General features: G+C 58.8%; 1 protein-coding gene across 2 annotated transcripts; it reads right to left on the bottom strand.

Moving 5' to 3' along the window:
- Nucleotides 1-549: 549 nt before the first annotated feature.
- PRODH (proline dehydrogenase 1) lies at nt 550-12,679 on the bottom strand. 2 transcript variants are annotated; one of them, XM_058037016.1, is made up of 14 exons: nt 12,513-12,679; nt 11,773-11,960; nt 5,888-5,922; nt 5,434-5,583; nt 5,238-5,302; nt 4,785-4,901; nt 4,564-4,643; nt 4,226-4,307; nt 3,855-3,947; nt 3,619-3,765; nt 3,320-3,495; nt 3,142-3,240; nt 2,657-2,745; nt 550-1,478 (listed from the first exon to the last, which is right to left on the bottom strand). In XM_058037016.1, exons 2-14 carry the CDS (start codon nt 11,907-11,909, stop codon nt 1,297-1,299), a joined length of 1,452 nt encoding a protein of 483 aa, XP_057892999.1. In that variant the 5' UTR covers nt 11,910-11,960; nt 12,513-12,679; the 3' UTR covers nt 550-1,296. The 2 variants fall into 2 exon arrangements, with proteins under 2 accessions (XP_057892999.1, XP_057892998.1); XM_058037015.1 differs by having other exon boundaries at nt 5,434-5,490; nt 12,513-12,595.
- Nucleotides 12,680-20,461: the final 7,782 nt, after the last annotated feature.

Raw genomic sequence — 20,461 nt, 5'->3', positions numbered from 1 at the left:
CCCTGCACCAGTGCTGTTCTGGTCTCCTGCTCCAGGCAAAGCTCCCTGCTCCCCTCCAGGTTTATTTTTTAAGGCAGAAGAGTCTCAACTAGAGAAAAGGCAGGAGATGACCAGCTCTGGAAAGTCAAAACATCACCACTTTAGCGTGGATGGCTCACCAAGTATAGAGGCTGACCCCCAAATAAAGGAGACACTGCCACAGCTCCATGCAGGGAATCCCAGAGATGCCTGTGGTCCTGCAGAGCCCGAGAAAAACTGCTCCTAATTTGAGGCATGAAATCCTGCAGGGTGCATGTCCCCTTAAAGCAGGTCTCTCCCATGCTGCCACCCTCTCTTCTGCAGGTATGGGGATGGCCCAGGGCTCCCAGCTCCCCCAAACCCATCACAGGAAGCTCCACAGCTTCTCCAGTCCCTGTCCCAAGAAGTTTCATCTCTCTCCTTTCCCCAGGCTCTGGCTCAGGCCAAAGCATGCAGCATCAACCCTCCCTTGAGACCACAGCAGTGCCTGGGCACATGTGGCTGCCCATGAACAGAGAGAAAGAGATGGCAGCAGGAACAGTTGTGATTTAATCATTTCCATTCTCTACAAATCCAGTGTACAGCAGAGACGAGCTGTGGTCCAACTCCTGGTGCTCCCACTGCCATGGTCCATCATTAGAACCAGGGGCTGCAGGCAGGAATGGTGCAGGGATGGGGCCAGCCCACTCCCCTCACCCCTCCTGCTCCCCTGGACGTGTGCCTGAGGATGGACAACCCCAGGCAGGTTATCCCAGTGGGCTGGAGGAGAGCCTGGACCTGCCCAGCCCTGGTCAGTGCAAAGCCAGTGAGCAGGCAGGTAGCTGGGACGGGCAACAGGGGCTGGTCCTGCCCCTTCAGAGGTCTGGTGAAGGCTAAGCTCCAACCCTGGCAAAGGCTGGAGGAGCTTCTGGCTGAGGCCAGCTTGTCCCCAAGTCACCCAGCCCACCTGGACCTGAGCCCATGGGCACAAGGCAAGTGGATAAATCACCCTGTGCAATCCTGCCGGGGAAAAAACACCGGGACAGTGTTCATCAAGGCACAGGGTGGGCTGGCAGGAGAGCCCCCCCAGGGACAGCTCCAGAGGCCATGGGATGGCACAGGGACATCCCTGGGGCAGCGCCAGCGGGGGCAATCCCGGAGGCCACCGAAGGCGCGAGTGGTTCAACAGCAACAAGGACACTTCTCTCCTGGGCAAAGGGGCTGGGGGAGCTGCAGCAGAGCCGGGCTGGGGACAGTGACAGTGCTTCAGGGCCAAGGTGCAGGAGCCCCGGGCTGGGCTCAGGGGCTGAAGGGGTTTCCTGAGAGGAGGCGCCGCTTGACCTCTTTCCAGAGCAGGTCCCGCTCGCGGTTCGCCCGCTGCATGATGCCCCGGTTCTCCTGCGCCCGGCGGGACAGGTAGGGCAGCACCTCCTTCACCGGCCCGAATGGCACGTACTTGTACACCGGGAAACCAGCCTGCCCTGGGGGGAGAGGCTGCGGCTCAGGGAATCGCCGAGAGAGACAAAAAATATGTGCAAAAAGGAAAAAAAAGGTAAAGAATGAGGAAAAGAAGAGGAAGATACTTGAAATGGGGAAAAAGGGGGCAAGGGGGAAAAGGGGGGGAAGGGACAGGAAGGGGGAGAAAAAAGGGGGAGAAGAAGGGGAAAAAAGGTCAAAGAAAAAGGGCGAGGATATAAGGGGGGAAATAAAAACAGAGGGGAAAATAAAAAAAGGTGGGGGGAAAAAAGAAAGCCACCTGCCCTTGCCCGCCTGCCCTCCCCTGGCCTGGAGGCCGTGCAGGAGGCCGTGGTGGCACTGGAGGGGCTCCCAGCAGCCGCACACCCCTCCCGGCTCAGCACCGGGAGCTTGGGAAAGCGCCAGAGGGAGCGGGCCGAGGTCACCAGGAGCCCTGGGAATGTCGGCAGCCGGGGCTGGGCCAGCTCAAGGAGCGTTCAACCAGAAACATCAAGTTAACACATTCTTCCAGCATGACCGGACGAGGCTGCAGATGGGCGGCCAAGCCCTGCTTCCAAGAGAACTCCAGGACAGAGCAGCATCTGTGCTGGACAACTGCCCAGTTTGCCTCCAGCTGCTCTGCTGGCCTTGGGACTCTGTTCTGGACATTGGTGTGGGCAGGGGGATCAGTCCCTGACCTGGGCTGGGTACCTGGACCCCTGTGTGTCCTCCTGCCCAGGCCCCTGGCAGTGCTGCTCTGCTGCCTGGGCTGGTGGCTGAGGACAGGGTCACACGAGGCTGGTGCCATCCTGTTAGCAGGGAGCCCAGGACTCGGTGTGCACCTCCCATGGAGCCAAGGGACACCCCCAGGCCGAGAAGGTACAGGAGAGGGCTTCTGTCTGCCAGGACCAGTCTCTGCCCTACCCTGAGACCCCAGGCTCTGCTCAGACTGCCAAGTGGGAATGTCCCTGCACAGCCACTAGAGGTCATGGACCTCCGGAGAGAGATGTCACTCTTCACTCATATCCTCATCTACATCTTCCCCAAACCCCCACCCAGGGCTCACAGCATTCCCCATGGCAACACACTGTGCTCAGCCAGTGCTCTATGACAGGCCTTCCTCCCTTCCTCCCTCCCAGCAGCTGCTTAGGGGTCTCAGTGGGGCTGGAGCACCTCTGCCAAGCCCCCCGCTCCCATCACTCACCCAGGGGGAAGGTGATCTGGTCACACATGCCCAGCAGCTGCCCAAAGCACACCTTCTTGTCCGAGGGATGGATCCCCAGCTCCTTCATCCTGCAAAACAAGCCTCAGCATAGGGGGAGAGCAGACCCAGCAGAGCTCACCAGGGCACTGTGTCCCACCAGAAGGCTGGGGATCATCTCCAAGTGGGACAGGGTGGCACTGACCATGTCCCAGTGGATGCTGGGATGTGGAGCTTGACGGATTTGTTTTTACGAGAGCCTCTGAATTGGTGATGGGACCAATTCTGCAGCCACTGGGGCCACTGTGCTGTATCTCAGCTCCAAGCCCCATCTAAAGCCCTGAGCACCACGTGGGAGCCAGGATCCCCCCAGGTGAGCTCTGGGGGGACCTGACACACCACAGCACATCTCCCTGCTTCTCTGCTGGGCTCCCACATGCCTCGAGCCCCTTGTCCCTGCCTCACCACGCTGCCTGCCCAGCACCCACCTGTGCAGGGTGAACTTCACGGTGTCCTCATTGTGAGTCGCCACCATCACGCTGGCTTTCCACCTTTGCTTGATCTTCTCCAGGACATAGTCCAGGCACCTGTAAGGCAAGATGGGCCTCTGGTGAGGCCTCTTCCACTGGGGCAACAGGCAGCAGTGTGGCTGGGGCTGTCCCCTACCTGTGGTACATCTCATTGGTCTTCTCATAGGTTGGGTTGATGGGATCCTCGTAGCCCATCTGAGCTGCCCTCTCCCTCTCCTGCTCCATGTAGGCACCACGCACCAGCTTGGTGCCGAAGTGCCAGCCCTCGCGGTGGGACAGCTCCATGTCCCCTGTCACGTTGTTGTAAGCCTCCTGCGAGCCAGTGGAAGAGATGGCACAAGGTCATTACTGCAGTGCCACCCCTGACTGCCTCAGCAGCTGTGCCACTGCACTGCCAGGGTTTCGGGAGCGGCGCCCGGGACCCGCGGGCCTCACCCTCAGGTAGCACTGGTGGGTGTTGTAGATGACAGGCTGGCTCCTGTTGAAGCGGCGCTGCGTCTGCACCGCCAGGCGGCTGATGGCCGGCTGGAAGTAGCTCTGCTCCGCGTCCACCATCAGCCTCACGCCCTGCTCCATGGCACTCTGGGGTGAAGGACATGCAGGCTGCTTCATGGGGCTGCCTGCTCCACGTGTCCCCCTCTGTGACTCCCCCAGCCCCAGGGCCCCCTCACCCTCGCGAGGACGTCCATGCGTTGCAGCACCCTCTTCAGCTGCTGCTCCTCCTCCTCGCCAAAGCGCGACAGCAGAGGCTCCGGCTGCCCAGTCTGAAACAAGAACAGATTTGTGGCACCCTGCCTGTGCCCAGCTCTGCCCGTGGGGGACACAAACACCCCTGGAGGGAGCCCGTCCCCACCGCAGTGCCCCAGCCCCAGCAGGGCGTGACCGGGTGCCCACCCTGCCAGCCTGGTGGCTGCACACTGTGATCGCAGCATGGCTGAGCTGTGCAGCCACCAGCCCCAACTGCAAAGAGCAGGAGACCCTCACCCTGCTGCCACAAAGCCCCTGTGGGATCGCTCTGGGGGTAGCAAAGGTGGGCACCCACCTTCCTGTTGGGGATGAGCAGAGGCTTGGAGAGCTTGGTGCGGCTGTCCAACAGGCGGTTCCAGTCCAGCAGGTCCACAGTGCTGGGGGCAGAGAGCCAGGTCCTTGCTGGTGTCTTGCAAAGGTAGCGGGCTCTCTATCAGCTCCCAACCCTCACCAGCAGGAAGGACACGTGTCACCCTGTCCTGTCTTGTCACCTCCACCCAAACTCCTATGTTCTATTGCTATGCTGAGCCACAGCAGGCCTTTGGAGACCTCCCCTTGCTGCTGGCCCAGGGACAGGGACAAAGTCCCTCAGTGTCCCTGTGCTGCAGCACCCCCAGCTCCCAGGCAGCTTACCCACTGGTGCCCACGTTCTCGCCTGTGAACCACTGCTGGATCTCTGCCTTGCTTGCAATGCCGAGGTTGGCCAGTGCCTCCTGCCACCAAAAGAAGCATCAGGGGTCTGTCTGCTTGAGGTGTCACAGCTCAGGGCTGCTCTGGCACCTCCGTGTCCATGGCCACCTCCATCAGGGCATCCCTACAGCACAGCCTCCTCCCACAGGCCTCCCCCGCCTCACCTGCAGCTTCTCCACCTGCAGCTTTGTGTCCAGCACTGCCCGCCCAGCCTGGCCCTCCTCTGCAGCCATTTGGTGGAAGAACCTCCGCCACTTCACCAGCACCTCTGAGAAACTCACCTGCAGGGACAGGGCTCCAGGTGAGACACCCAGGCTGGAGCCTCCTGTCCTGCCAGGACTTTGCAAGATCATACCCAGCCCGAGGCAGATGCTGGCCCCAGAGCAGGGCAGCATAGACCCCACATATCCACCTTTATGTCACCTATGACACATCTTTGTGTCTCCCCAAAAGTTGAGTCAGGGTCTCCAGGGATCTTGGGCTCTCAGGGGACAGGCTGCTGGTGCCCACTCCTCACTGCTTTTACTAGAGATGCCACCTGGCACCTGCCCCAGCAGAAGCATCATCTGTGACCCTGGCTCTGCCCCAGCACACTCTGCCACAGCTCTGGCACTCACCAGGAACTGGGGTCTGGCCAGCGCTGTCATCTTGATGGCACAGAATCCGTCCTCTGAGGAGCCCCCTGGATGGAACCACAACAACAGCGTCAACCGGAATGCCAGCCCTTGGGCAGGGAGATGAGGTGGGGTGGGACTGAGAGATCCTTGCAGTCCCCAGCACAGTGGGGCTGTCCAGGACATGTGGAGCACTCACTTGAGGCATCAATGCAGCGGAGGAAAGTCTCCATGTGCTGGTCACACTTGGCCTCATCTGCGTAGAAATAGGAGTGGGCCCCAGTGATTCCACCACGGTGATCCCCAAATCCCAGATGCACTCGGTATTGCTTCTCCCTTTTTTCTGCTCCTGGGGTGGGAGAGGAGGGAGATGGGCCATGCCCCATCAAGCTCCTACAGCCTCCCCAGGAGCTCCTGGTGTGGGTGAAGAGAGAGAGGCTCTGGCTTGGACCTCAGAAGGGCCCCCAGCACTGACTTGGCCCTGCTTGCTCTGTGCCTGAGCAGAGGCCGAGTCTTTGCTGAAGGGCACGACTGGGCCAGGAATCATGTTGTTCTTCATCCAGCTCATTTTTTGAGGCCATGGTACCTGGGTCCTTCCCCCACAACACCAGGCCTCTCATGCCCGGACCTCCAGGCCATCTCCCGTCACTCACCTCCCGTCTCCTTGTCGGCTGCAGAGGTGCGGGAGCTAAGAAGAGAAACAGGAAAGATGAGGGCCAGTTCAGCAACCCCCTGAAGCCCTATGCTGATGGACAGCTCTGAGGCTCCTGTGCTGCCATCCTGCTGCTGGCCCTGCTGTTCCCTTGCCATCCCATCACCGATGGGATCCAGCTGGCACTTCAGATGCCCAAAACCCACGTGTGGAAGGGAACGGGGCTTTACCATCCATCCAGGGAAGACCTGGGAGCCCTGAGGCAGCACAGTGAGGATGGCCTGTCCCAGGGTTCAGAGCTGCTCTCCAAAAGCCCACAACATGGCAAAGATAAGTCAGTCTGGTGGGACTGGCATGCTCCATCTCCAACCTGCTCATGGTCCTTGCTGTGGTGACACCAAACCTCAACCCACTGCCTTCCCACCTTGATGGCACCAGCAGCCAGACCACAAAGCACAGAGCTCCTCCAGACCCTGAGCATACCAAGCCGAGGGTGCCTGCTGCCCCACACTCCTCTGTGCCATTGTTTCAGCCAACAACTCACAAACAACACCTCGTTTCCAACTCCAGCTGACCTCGGATGTCATTTCAAGCCCAAACTCTCTGCCATGGAGATAACAAGGCTCTGACAGCCTGGGGGATGATGGCCAAGTCACGACATTCTTCCTGAGCTTGAGTAGCTAAGCCTTTTTGCTGACACTCTAAACCCAGGTGCAGAGCCAGGGTATGACCTGGAACAGGGCCAGCTCCTGGAGAGCAGCCCTGGGTGGCAGCAGAACCATCCCCTGCAGGAGGCCTCTGCTTTGGCATCCCTGTCCCCAAGCTGGCTGTGCCCGATGGCAAAGAAGCACAGTTGGAGGGAAGGAGGGAAGAAGCAAAGCCACCTATCTGGAGCCAGCAGGCTGGCCAAGAGAGCACAGAGGCACATGGCAGGGTCCCAGGGCACGCTCTCCCATATGAAAATCCTGTGACAGGGATTAGGGGCTGCTGGAAGCATAACAACCAGGAACAAGCCATTCCCTCTGGCCCCTGGAGCCAGCAGCAGCCCCACACCACTCAAAGTGCCACAAAGCCCGGCATGAGCCAGGGCAGGAGCAGCTGGAGCTCATAGGAAGCACAAGGCACCATTTCTAGCAGGCTCTGCTCCCTGATTTCACTCACCTGAGGGCAGGGAAAGCAGCTTGCTGTCCCTGAGTACAGAGGGTGGAGGAAAGGAAGGAGGAGAGATCATACACTCAGCAATGGGATTTGTCAGCAAAGCCCTTGCTAGGTGGAAGCTCCCTTTGGAGCTGGTGGCATGGCACAGGGGACAGCTTCAGCTGAACACTGCTGGGACATGAGGGCACACAGGGGTCCCGTGCACAGGGGACAGCTCTGAGCACACCCTGGGCACCACATCCAAGGGACTGGGGACAAGTGGCTGGAGTGCAGGCACACAGCTCAAACAGCAAACAGCGCCCTTGGAGTTGGATTGTTTTGTGTTCCTGAAGATAAACACACCCTTCCCAGCAGCATTTCTGCTGCATGACTGCACCAGCTGCTCCTTCATCCTCTAGGGGGGCATTCAAAGCAGGGCGACGGTGCTTGCTTTGTTCTTCTGCATCAAGCAAAATAAAGGAAGATGCTTCCAGCTGAAGAAATAACTTTGTCCTGGATATCAGCTCACTTTGCAATATTAATCTTGGCCAACAAAGCCATTCCCTCACCCACAAGTGCCACTGAACCCAGCTTATACCTGACCATCCCTTCTACAAACCCACAATAAGTCTCCCAGAGCAGGTCCCATCTCCAGGCACTGTCTGGATGCTCCTGGCTGGCTGTATCCAGACAGGAACAGCCTCAAGGTTGAGTTTGGGGCCTGGGATCTCACACTTGCCTAAAGCAGGTTGTGAGGACTTGCTGGATGGCTGGGAAGGGTAATCCAGCTGACACAGCAGATGGGGCTTTCAGGAAGTTTTGGACCAGGTTAAGTAGAGCAGCTCAGGAGCAGCACAAAGGTCCCACTGTCGGAAATAATCCCTCTGGCCCCACAGGTTACCCGGAGGATGCCAGCAGCACAACATGTTTGCTTTGCTCATCAACAAATGGGTCTGGCAAAGGGGATGAGGGATCGGGGAGAAGCTGTCCTTGAATTACTACATCCAAGGAAAAGACTCATGGTTACATGAAGTCCATTTTGGAGCTATGGGTGGTGCTTAAAATCCCACAGGTAGGAATAAAGCAAAGCTCTTGGCAGAATAGACCTTCAACCTGCTCCATGCAGGAGTTGTCAGTACACAGCAGACCAGGACCACCACAGGCCTTGGAGAGCTGCCCCATGATCCCAGGGAACATGCTGACGAAGCACAGGGCAGGGGTGGCCTCTGGGAGTGAGCACGGGGAGCAGGAGGAGAAGGGGAGGCAGCAGCTCTGGGAGCAGCATTGCCCAGGCTGGGGACAGTGATCCCACACTGGGGCAGGTGTCAGATATCCACACAAGCAATTTTAGAGGAAGTCGAATCCACACTCTGCATGGCAGAGCCTGAAGAGCATCTGACAATGCCAGGGGCAGGACTGTCCCTCCCCTGTGTCAGCACAACCCCAACCCACAGAGCAGTCCTGGGATGCCCGTGTGCCAGCAATGGCCCCAGGGCTGCCAGGAGCCTACAGCCACCTTCACTATGGGGGGGCTGCAGCTTCACCCCACAGGTACCAGAAGCCCCTGCCCAGTGCTGCCTCTCCCCCCGACCCAGGGCTGTAGCCATGCTGGAGCCCCCAGACCTCTGCTGCCTGCAGAACACTGATTTACAGCTGTGTCACCATGACCTGGCAGCAGCCTCCAGCACGTGGCTGAGGCTCCTGGGACAAGCTGGCAGAGCCCTGGATGCCAGCCTGAGCAGGGCAGGCAGGGGCCTGCAGCAGGCAGGATAAGCCGGTTCTTGCCCACGTGTCATTGCTGTTCCCAGCTGGAAGGGCTGGGGGAGAGGTGCCACGGCCCATTCCTGGGCTGGAAAGGGCATTTCCCTGCCATTATGTCAGGCTTGCTCCAGAAGAACAACGGGAGATGGCACCAAGAGGCCAAAACACCCACTGACTGCTGTGGTTGGTAACTCTGCTTCCTGGCTGGCAGCAGCACAATCCCAAAGCATTCACCAAGGGGAAGGACACAGCTCCAGGGTCCAGCAGCCATGAACGCAGGGCTGCCCACCCTTCTCAGCCACGTGCAGCCCAACTCAGCACCAGCCCTGGCAGAAGCACTGAGAATTCGGGATTTCAACCCAAACAGAGCCAGGGAGGAGCCAGAGTGATGGCTGGCAAGGGACACCACTCAACATGACACATCCAATCCCATCCTGGGCTTGGTCCCTGTTCAGAGAATTATAGAACATCCTGAGGTGGAAGGGACAAATAAGGACATCAAGTTCCACTCCTAGCTCTGCAGAGGACAACAATCTCACCCCGTGCTTGTCCAAACAGTCCTCGAGTGGCAGCCTTGGGACCATGACCACTCCCTGGAGATCCTGTTCAGTGCCCGACCATGCTCTGGGTGATGACCCTTTTCCTGATATCCAGGCAAATCCCTCTGGGTCTTGGGCAGGGATGCCTTGGGAAGTCTCTTGAACGTGGACGGCCCACACAACTCACCTAGCCAGAAGTACCACACGTGCAAACCCCAAATCTGCATGGGGGGGAGCAGCCCAGCCCAGCCAGCTCACAAAGCACTGGCACCCATCAGCAGGAGGGATACAGCTGCAGGCACAGTTTGCCTGAAAGTCTTCCATGGTGTCCCACAGGAAAGGCCCTGGCTGAGGCACAGCCAGGCATGGAGGGCAGCAGGGACAGCCTGGCAGCACCAGTGCTGCTGGCCCAGCCCCACGGGAACGCTGAACACTGCCCAACCACGGTTGTGTGTCCAGGGGAGAAACACCTAACCTTCAAAAACAGTCACACGCCTTCAAAACAGCCACCCTCCTGCCTGGCAGCAGCAGGGTGTTTTGAAGCTTTTCTAGAAAAAAACCCCAAGTTTCCAGCCTACTCTGGGAGGCTGCAGCCCTGCCTGCCCCGGCACAGCTCTCACCAGCGCCTGCTCCCATCAGGGACCCACAGAGCCTTCGCTCCAGGGGAGGAACGGCAGCGAGGGGCAGCGGCACCCGGCACGCACACGGGGATCCCCGATAAGCAGCTCCCGGGTGTGGAGCGGAGATAAGGCGCCCAGCGGCAGCACCTGCCTGACTCACGTCCTGCTCGCAAATCATCCTGAAAAGCCGTTCCCGCTGTGCTTTTGACACCACACGACAAGCGTACGACAGCCGGAGCGTGTCCCCAGCTCGGGGCACGGCGCATCCTCAGCGCTGTCCTCGGAAGGGCCACCCTTGCTGTGGGTGGGGGACACCGCCCACCCCCGCGGCCGTGCCAGCGGCCCATCGATCCGGAGAGCGCAGCTGACCGGAGCTGCAGCCCGAATCGTGGAAAGTTACCGGCGGCTTTGGGCTGCTGCCAGCTCTCGCCAAAGGGCGGGAGGCAGCGAAGGCTGCCCGGGACCGGGGGACAGTGCAGGAAGGGGGGCAGCACCCCAGCTTGAGAGGGATGGAAATGGTGGAGGGTGGAAATCATGAAATCATGGAATTGTTAACATTGCAAAAGAGCTCCAAGGTCATCGCGTCCACCAAAATGTGTGAGGCAACAACTGTATGGTGAGGAATGGCGGGGGCAGGAATGGGGGGCAGCATCCCGATGGAGGGGGAAGGGGGACTTCAGGCGTGACAGCAGCGCTGTGTGTTTGTCTGTGTGCAGAGGGGTGTGGGGCGGACACAGCGCCCCAGCGGGCCAGGGAAAATAGGACCTGGCTGGCAGAGGGAAGATGGAATAGGAGAGGGTGGGGAGGGGGTGTCAGCATCCCATAGGAGATGGAAATAGAGGTGGGAACCGCCTCAGGGGGTGCAGGAGGGCTCGCGGTGTACAGCACCGCCGGAGACGGGTGCGCCCCGCTGTGTGCAAGGGAATGGATGGCGACAGAGGGGGTGCAGCAGACGGGGGGGCAGCACCCGGTATGTGCAGAGGGGCAGGGGAACCGGTACAGCCCAGTGGGGGCTCAGCACCCCAGTGTGCAGGACACAGCCCCCGCCGTGTGCGGGGCACTGCCATCCCTGTGTTCTGGGCACTGCCATCCCTGTGTGCGGGGCACTGCCATCCCCGCGTTCTGGGCACTGCCATCCCTGTGTGCGGGGCACTGTCCCCTCGCGTTCTGGGCACTGCCATCCTGTGTGCGGGGCAATGCCATCCCCGCGTTCTGGGCATCGCCATCCCTGTGTGTGGGGCACTGTCATCTCTGTGTTCTGAGTACTGCCATCCCTGTGTGTGGGGCATTGTCCCCCCGCGTTCTGGGCACTGACCCCCCGCGTTCTGGGCACTGCCATCCCCGTGTTTTGGGCACCGCCATCCCTGTGTGCGGGGCATTGTCACCCCGCGTTCTGGGCACCGCCATCCCTGTGTGCCGGGCACTGCCACTCCGTGTTCTGGGCACCGCCATCCCTGTGTGTGGGGCACTGTCACCCCGTGTTCTGGGCACTGCCACCCCGCGTTCTGGGCACTGCCATCCCTGTGTGTGGGGCACTGCCACCCCGTGTTCTGGGCACTGCCACCCCGCGTTCTGGGCACTGCCATCCCTGTGTGTGGGGCACTGCCACCCCGTGTTCTGGGCACTGCCATCCCTGTGTGTGGGGCACTGTCCCCCCGTGTTCTGGGCACTGCCACCCCGTGTTCTGGGCACTGCCATCCCCGTGCTGAGTGGGCGGTGCCACGGGGGGCGAGGCCGTGACGCGCGGCTCCGCAGCCAATGGGAGCGGGGGGCTGGGCAGACGCAGCCAATGGCAGCGCGGCCAGGGCGCGCCCCAGCGCCGCACTCACCGCCCGTCGCCCAGGTCCTCCTCCACGCTGTAATCCAGCACGGCGCCCACGCCGAAGGCCTGGTTCCGCCGGAGCAGCGGCTTGATGGCCTCCTGGTCCTCCCCGGCCACGAACTGCCCGTAGAACGTCATCTTCATCAGCCGCTCGAACAGCGTCTGCCCCAGCACTCGCTGGCACAACTGCAGCAGCTGCGGGACAGCGGCGCCTCAGCACCCGTCCCGCACGGGCACTCCCGCAGGGAAAGTCCCCACGACCCAGGAGTGGCATTCCCCAAAACGGGCACCTGCTGGCCCGGGTCCGGGAGCTCTCCAACACCCGCGCATTCAGACCGAGGGTCCCTCCGGAAGGGGAATGACATGTCCCGAAATGGGGCACCCCTAGGGTGAGAGTCCCCAGCCCAGGACCGGCATCTCCCGGAGTGCGAGTATCCCTGGCACGCACCAACATCCTGCAAAACAGGCACTCTCCCGGAGAGAAAGATCCCCCCCATTGGGAGCCACCCCTGGAGCAACAGAACTCCCATCCCGCACCGACACGTCCGGAAGGGGCACTGCCCATCCTGGGACTCGCAGTGCCAAAATGGAGCTTCCCGAGCAAGAACCCCCTCCAGAGGAGGCTGACACCTCCCGGAGCGGGCGCCCCTGAGCGTGAGCCCCGCCGGTGCAGAGCCGGTGACCCCCGAACGGGGACGAGCCCCGTCCCGGAGCGGCCCCCCAAGGCAGACCCCTTCCTGCACCCACCTGCCGGTTGTGCTGCACCAGCGGCTCCACGGCGCACAGCCCCAGCACCAGCAGCCCCCGCAGCAGCTCCGCGTTGCTCTTGCTGCGGAACGCCTCGCGCGAGTCCCCGAAATCCACGGCGGGCGGCGACGGGCCCCGCTCCGCGCCCCGCGGGGGAGGGGGCGGCCCCGGCCGGGGTCCCGCGCCCGCCGCCGCTGGGGAGAGCCCGCGGGGGGCGGCGGCGGCGGGCGCGGAGCGAGGGCGGCTCGGGGGATCGCACCGGCGAACGGCGGCGCGGAGCACCCGCGCGGCGCTGGGGAGAGCCATGGGCACGGCGGGGCCGCCGCCCGCCGCCGCCTTAAGTACGGCCCGAGCGGGACCGCCCCCGGGGCCCCGGCACCGCGGGCCCGCTCCGCCCCGCCGTTGGCCGCGCTCTGCTGCCGCCGGAACCGGCCCCGCGCCCCGGCACCGGCACCCGCACGAGCACCCGGGGCGGCGACCGGGACTGCGACTGATTCGGGGATCGGCACCGAGCCCGGCAGCGGGACTGGGAATGGGAGTGGCACTGACACCGAGACGGGCATCAGCACCGCCAAGGGGATGGGAACTGGGATCGGGATCGGCGCTGGGGCTGGCACTGATCCCGGGACCGGCACCGACACGAGGACGGGGACCGGTAGCGGAACTGGTCCCAGGACTGGCACCGACACGAGGACAGGGACCGGTAGCGGAACTGGTCCCGGGACCGGTAACGGTACCGAGACCGGCACTGAAACCGAAACCGGAAGCGGCAGCAGGACTCGGACCTGGACAGGAACCGGGACCAGCACCGGCACCGAGATTGGCGCTGGGAGCGGAACTGCGAGCCAGAGCAATGCTGCGATAGGTACCGGGTCGGGCATAGGAGCTGGGACTGGCACGGTCACCGGGGCCAGCACCAGACTGGAGCCACCGTGCCCAGCGCACCCCGCTCCCGCCGCCCCCTGCCCGGTGCTTTCCCCGTTCCCATCCCCCTGAAGCAGCCGGTCCCGGGGGCACCTCCCTCCCCGAAAGCCCCAGGAAGGGCCTGGAGAGGCTCGAGGGGAGCCCTGGGCGGGCCTGAAGGGAGCTCTGCTCTCGGAGCAGTGCTGGGAGCGGGGCAAAGGGGACCTTATGCCCTTGGAGGAGCCGTGGGGAAAATGATGAAGGTCCCAAGGGAGCCCTGAAGGGGACCTGTGGGAAGCACTGGGGCCAATGGGCTACTGACTGCTCAGGCAGCCCCAGGGAGGGCCAAAGGATGCATCAAAGGGCGCTTGCTCCCTTGTAGCCATCCCTGGGGCAGGCTGTGGTACGTCCAGCCTGTGGAGCTGGAAACACTTGGAGAAGGGATTTCAGATCTGCGGGACCTGTTATGGGAGAGAAGTTTCAAGCCCCTCTACTTGATCCTCTCCTCCTGATGTGTGTGTGTGAACATTTTGGTGGGGTCCATGGGTGCTTGGGTTGCTTGAGGCAGCAGACTTGGCTCCCTCGTCACTGGCTGGGGATGTTGGGCTTCGCCTGCTCTGCGGAGCACCAGAGAGGGCTGGCAGCACCTCGTGATCTGCCCAGGCAGGGCGAGTGCCTGTCCTGCTCATGGCAGCCTGAGCTGTTCCTCCCCGGCACACCCAGTGCTGAGCTCCGGAGATTACCGAGCACATCCCTGACACCCCGCGACCAGGAACGCTCCCGAGACTTGGCCCGGGAAATCGGGCACCTCCCTTCCTTTTCGCAGGATTGTTTCACAGCTGCAGCACAGCTGCGTACTTTCTCTGTGCCCATGTCCCTTCTCTGTGCTCTCATCCCTTCTCCGTGCCCGTGTCCTCTCCCCGTGACCATGTTCCTTCTCCATGCCCTCTTCTCCAGCCCCGTTTCCAGTGGCTCCCGGAGGATGAGTCCGGACTAATGAAGAGCTGTCCAAATCCAGCTCCTCAGTGACATCTTGTGCTGGGAATGCTCAGCGCAGGCAGGAGATGGGAAAATTAGTTCCTGCAATTGTTTTTTTTCTGCCCTCCCCAACACTGACATTGCTGTAACCGGCAGTGAAACCACGGGGATTCCCTGAGCTCATTTGTAAAGTTTTCTTTGGGAACATTTTGTCCTTCCACGGAGCCAGCCAAGCAGTGGCATTGCCTCTGACGGGGCTAGGTACAAAGCTCTGGAAAAGCATCCACTTCCTTCAAAACATTCCCTGTGTTAACTCTTTTGTGCCATTTAGAGATAATAACAATTCACCCAAAGTTCCTCGCCGTGATGAGACTGCACATATGAACTCTTGGAATGCAGTTCAAACCTTGTTTCTCAGCCAATTGCCACAGAGAACATTCCCTTCAAAGGCTCTAATGGCACCAGTCACCCCTGGGAAACACTTGCCTGGTCTTAGCAGGGAAAGCTTCCAAGTGCTGCCTGCTGTGCCAGCAGAGCTGCAGCATCCAGCGGGGTGCAAAACCAGGTCTGTTACAGACATCTTTTCATTAAAATCCTTTCTTGGGATTTTTTCCTGCTGGAGCTGAGAAGTTTCGGCAACAAATGTAAACAATGGTTATCTACTGCTGTGGAATGCAACAGGTGGATCCGTGAGTGGTCTCATGTAGATGTTTAGATTTACTGACCACTCATGGCAGAGCTGCTCTTGCTCTCTGCAGAGACACAGATCTTTGTTATCATTCTTTTCTTTTCTATTCTTAGCTAGCCTTCTGAGAACTTTTCTTTCTATTCTTTTAGTATAGTCATAATGTTATATATATGTCATAAAATAATAAATCAAGCCTTCTGATCATAGAATCAACATTCTCGTCTCTCTCTTCACCTGCAAACCCCTGTGACCCCAGTCACACAGGTCTGAGTTTCTGAAGAAACTTTAGTTTCAGACCCAAACTCAGGGATGAAATGTTAAAAAGCCACTTTTGATGGAAGTGAAATCTGATGAGCTTTCTCTCAGCATGGTGGCGCCTGAGGCAGAGAAAATCCCTGGTAGCCCTGCCAGTGGAGGGAGACCAACAAGGGATGCTCCAGGCTGCCGTGGGGACCATACCCAGCCCTCGTGGGTCACTGTGGCCTTGCAGAGCACTGACCCCCCAGGTCCCAATCTCCATCGGCTGTGACATTGTGCCCTCGAGGCCACTGTCCCTGTCCTCACCATGCCCAGGCAGGTGCTGCTGGCACGGAGGGGCTGGTCCCTGCTCATGGTGGCTGCAGCTGGCATGGGAAGCTCAGTGCAGCCCATGGCTGGAACACACATCACAGACACAGCTATGCTGCTCTGTCCCACATGGGGAGCATGGCTGGATGACACAGGGCCAACTCCTTCCTCGGGCACTCTCACCTGCAGCAGCAATGGGAGTAAATCCAGGAGAAGCTGTTATGGACGGCTTGAGGAGCTGTAAAATGTGAAGAAACATTTGAATGTGAGACAAATAGGTGAGGAGGGAACTTGGCACAGGAGGAGATGCAATTCAGAAGGAGAGTCCACGCCATGCATATTTCATGGGCCAGCCCTCAGCAGAGGCTCCTCTGACACCACAAACATCACAGATGGCAAGGAGTAACAGCAGCCGCTCCCAGCATCTGGGAAGGAGAACAGTGGGATGATTGCTCCTCCTGCCTTGTGGTAGATGTGGGTCAGGACACAGATCCTGGAAGCTGCTGGCTCTGCTCCCCAGGTGTGGGACCAGCCTTCCTCACCCTCCTCTTCCTCCAGCCCAGTGCCAGGCTAGGGGCAAGCCTGCCCCATCCTTGGGGCTGGGGCTCTGTCCTCACTGTCCCTCAGCTCTGTGAGCCCTCCAGCCCTGCTGCCATGGCACTCTGTGCTTCCAGCACTGCTCCTCTGAGGTTTCCTTGGAGAGTGCTGACTCAGGTCCTCTGTCGGGTGTTTCTCACTGACCATATGCCTGACTTGTGCCCAGCACCTGCGCTACCAAATCACTCCCAGTGCAGACCAGCATGCAGGAGGGACACCTGCAGCCTGTGGGAGCAGGGTGGGTCCTCACCTGGCATCTGGCTCTGCCACAGGTGTCCCTTGGAGCAGCAGGTGCTGGGGTGGCAGGAGCTGGGTGGGTCAGAGTCTGATGTGGATTCACTAGCAAAACCCAGGAGAAGGTGGACTTTAGGACAGTGCTTCCCAAATTGCAGCCACGTGTGGGTTCTCGTCTTGTAGGGGGTTATTTTTCTTCACAAGAGGCTTCATTTCCCTCTGTGCAACTCTTCAGGGAGAACTCCAGATCAACTACTGCCCATTCTGAGGGGATGAACCCCTGTGGGGTGCACAGGAGCTCCCAGCTCCTGTGGGTGTGTTTGGATAATGAGTTGGTGCCTCTGACTCTGCCCAAGCACCCTGTCAGCCTCAGTGTCACCCTCCTGGGCGTGAATCTGACCTGTGCCACAGTATGGACCACACTCTGGCAGCAGGATGGAGGATCCAGCCTGCCTTCTCACAGCTGGGGAACCAGGGAACTGCATCCTTCCCCTTGCACTTGGTGCTGCAGAGGCTGCAGGAGGTTCAGCTGCTCCAGCAGGATTAGGGGCGGTCGCTATCCAAGTGTGGCACAGGCAGGTGAGGCTGCAGCACTTGGTGTCCTGCCTCCATGAGAGCAGAGTAGGAGTTTGGGAACTTGCTGGTCACCTGGGGAGTCACAGGGTGGCAGCTCCAGTTCCTGGGGCATTCCTTTGGGTTGGGGGCCCTGGAGAGACCAGCTGAGAGCTGCCACAGACCCTGCAGAAGAAAGAGATGCTGGGTAGCTCCTCTTGCAACTGATCTCCTGGCCAGCCCACACCTTGCTCTCTCAGCATGGTTGGGATTTTGAAAGCTGGGCTGTGTTCTGATCCCTGGCATTTTCCACTTGCATCCCAATGATTTTTGGTGAATCACTTGCAGCCTAAGAAATAAATGTCTTCTTGATTTTTCCTGTGAGCTCCTGGGTGCAGCTCAGCAGCCATGAGAAAATACCCAGGTGAATTCTTGTCTCCATAAAGGTCAATGCTATTAAAAAACAATTGCCTCTGAAAGGGACCCTAGAAAATATCCAAGGCAGGGAAAGACACATCAGACTTACCACATCAGTTAATTGTTCCTTTGCACAGAGTCCTTCTCTTTTTCCACTGGCAGAAGGGAATCATGTGAGATGTCCACAAGTGTGCTTGTGGGGGGAAAAGGAACGCCAGTGAAGACCTGAAACAATTTTGCTGCTCTTACAGCTGAGAAAGGGTCACGCTGGAAGGTTTCTGTGGAAGCGGGGCCTGGGGAATGGACATAAAAAGCCTTTTTTCCCAGCTGACTCCCTTGGCGGGTGAGCTGTTTACAGAGCCTGGATGCCAGAGTGCCTGGAAGGGAGCCAGCTCTGCTTTAGCCCTTTGTAAATGATTTGAACACCTCGTGCTGGGGAAACATTCCGAGAAAGGGGATGCTTGGCTCTTCTTCCTGGGCAGAGCAGGGGTGTGCAGGAGGTGGTGGGAGGCAGAAGGAGCCAGCCCTGGCAGGGACAGCAAGAGTGTGTGGTGAGGATGGCTGTGCCCCTCCTGTCCCCCAGGAGCTGCTGCTGAGAACTGAATCAGCTGCTCCTGATCCAGCTGGATCCTCCCAAGCCCCTCCCAGGTGATGTTCCTGAGGAGCCCCTGTATTTTTTGCAGCCTTTTCCTGCCAGGAGCATCCCCTGGGAAGGCCAATGGAGCCAGAGGTCCCAGGTGGCCTGTGGGATCCCAGCGAGGTGGGGACAAGGGGCAGAGCTCCCTGCAGCACTGGGGGTCAGTCACACATCGTGGGACTGGGGACAAGCTCCTGAGGCTGGAGCAGGACAGCTCCAACCTCCTTCACCCTTAGAGGAGCTGGCTGCTCCTTATTGATTAATGTGGTGGCTCATTTCTCTAAAAATAGGCTCTTAATTACTGAGCTTCTGGAAACAGAGCTGTCTCACAGCAAAACCTGATTGATTTGAGGGCAGCAGTGGCTCCGGTGAGGGCCTGGTGGCCACAGAGCCTGGATGGCCCCTGCCAGAGACAGCTCCTGGCCAGGGAAGGTTTTAGGCTGGTTCAGGCCAGCTCCCAGCTCACAGCTGATGGATATTTGTTTTTTCCAAGTATCACTTGGTTTTGCTTCTTAACTTTCTGTGTATGTAATTGCAAGCATGTGGCACTGAGAGGCACTTGGACTTCTCTTTCAGTGGAACAGAATGGGAGGAAAAATGTTCATTTTTCCCTAGTGCTCCTGAACTGTGTACAGAGAAGGGAAAAACCTTTTCTGCTTTCTTAATTTCTTAATTTCTTTTTTTTTTTTTTTTTTTTTTTTTTTTTTTGTGTTGTTTCCCACCTTCCTTTACATGGACAAATACTTTGTGGGAACTTTCATGATTTTCCCTTATTATCCTGTCCCAGAGAAGGTGAGCAAGATCCCAAAAAGGCTGAAAAGAGAAAAAAAAAAAGGAAAATATAGTTGAAAATAGATTTATTTTCTGGGCTTGTTTCATCTCTCTGAGTTTGTGTTCTTGTGTCAGGAGTGTCTTGCCGTGTCCTGGAGATGGAGAGGGGATATTCAAGAGCCCTGTGGTCCCCCACCCTCCACAAGCACCACAACCTCTGTGCAGCTGAGGTGAGGGGAATACAGGAGCCCTCTGAGACAAATTAAGGAGAAAAAGGGAAGAATGGCTGGAGTTGCTGGCTGCCAGCACTGCCCTGCCACCCTTCCTGGGCAGTGTGAAGGCCATCTGTCACTTGACAGATCAGCTGGACTCCGCTCTCCATCTCCATCTGCTCTCGTCCAGGTCCGTGTCTGCCGAGTCTCCCTCCTGCTCCATGTCCCCTGTGGGCTCTGTCTGTGATCCCAGCCAGTCCCTGCCCCAGGCTGGGATGGGCACCAGGGGTGGCTTGGAGAACATCCAAACTCACAGGTCCTTGCTCGCTGCATGGGCTGCAGATCCTTGCTGACCTACTCAGAGGTTTTTTTCACCCTTTATGTTTTTTTTTCAAGGCAGAATCTTTCACTCTGGTGCTTGTGTGGTTTCATTTTGCTCATTCATAGTCTGTTCCAGTTGAAGTTTTATGGGTAACTTTTTAATTCTTTGCCCAAGGAAGTATCAGAGGGAGCATCCCTCTCAGAGGGATTCGAGCCATGGCATCCACAGGGAAGGCTCACCTTGCTGAGCCCCATTCCTGCTGTGCCACAGCCACCCCAGAGCGGGAGAGCACAGGACACAGCTCCTCCCGAGGTCTGGAGGACGTTCCACCAGGGACAGCCAGGGGACACTGGGACAGCAGTGCTGGCAGCCGTCACCAGAACTCACACCTTGACTCTGTGAGAACTCCAATAACTTTTCAACATCACCAGCCAAATTTCGGCAGATTTTCTGGGGACAGGAGAAGGCAACACTCCCAAGTCCCTGCTCCTCAAGCTGGCAACACAACAGCTTTCCACTGGAATGACAGAATTTCTTTTTTTTTTTTTTAATGCAGGCCAAAGTAATTTTCTCTAATTAAAGGTGCTGATACAGCTGGAAGAAGTGAGCTCTCTCCAAAACTTCATCTGCCAGTGAGGGGCAGCAATCCCCCAGAAAATCTTGGGGTCTTTGGCTGCCCCAGCTTCTTGTCCCTCTGGTTGTAGCTCTTTGCACTGGAACTTGGAAAGAAAAATATTCTGGGATGGAAAATTTCAAACCTAAAGGGTAAAGTTGGACAAAATCCAGGTGAGACTTGGCAGAGAGAGCCAGCAAAGGTTGTTCCTTGTGCTGACATTTTTGCTCTGTGCTTTGGAGAGCCTCCCTGCAGCTCTGTTCTGGCCAGGTCAGGCTCTGCTCATGTAAGAGGTGATGTTAACACACCACAGGTGACTTTCTCTGGGTTTTCCCTATTTATTTGTTTATTTGTTTATTTTTTGTCTCTGGAACTGTGACTGTTTCAGAAGCAGACACTGCAGTGGTCATGCATCCTGTGGAGATGGCTGTCCCGTCAGCTCACTCCACTCCCAGAGG

The sequence above is a fragment of the Melospiza georgiana genome, chromosome 18 (genome assembly GCF_028018845.1).
Source record: "Melospiza georgiana isolate bMelGeo1 chromosome 18, bMelGeo1.pri, whole genome shotgun sequence".
Taxonomy (NCBI): Eukaryota; Metazoa; Chordata; class Aves; order Passeriformes; family Passerellidae; genus Melospiza; species Melospiza georgiana.
The sequence above is the reverse complement of the archived record's forward strand: the minus strand, read 5'-3'. Positions and strand labels throughout refer to the sequence as shown.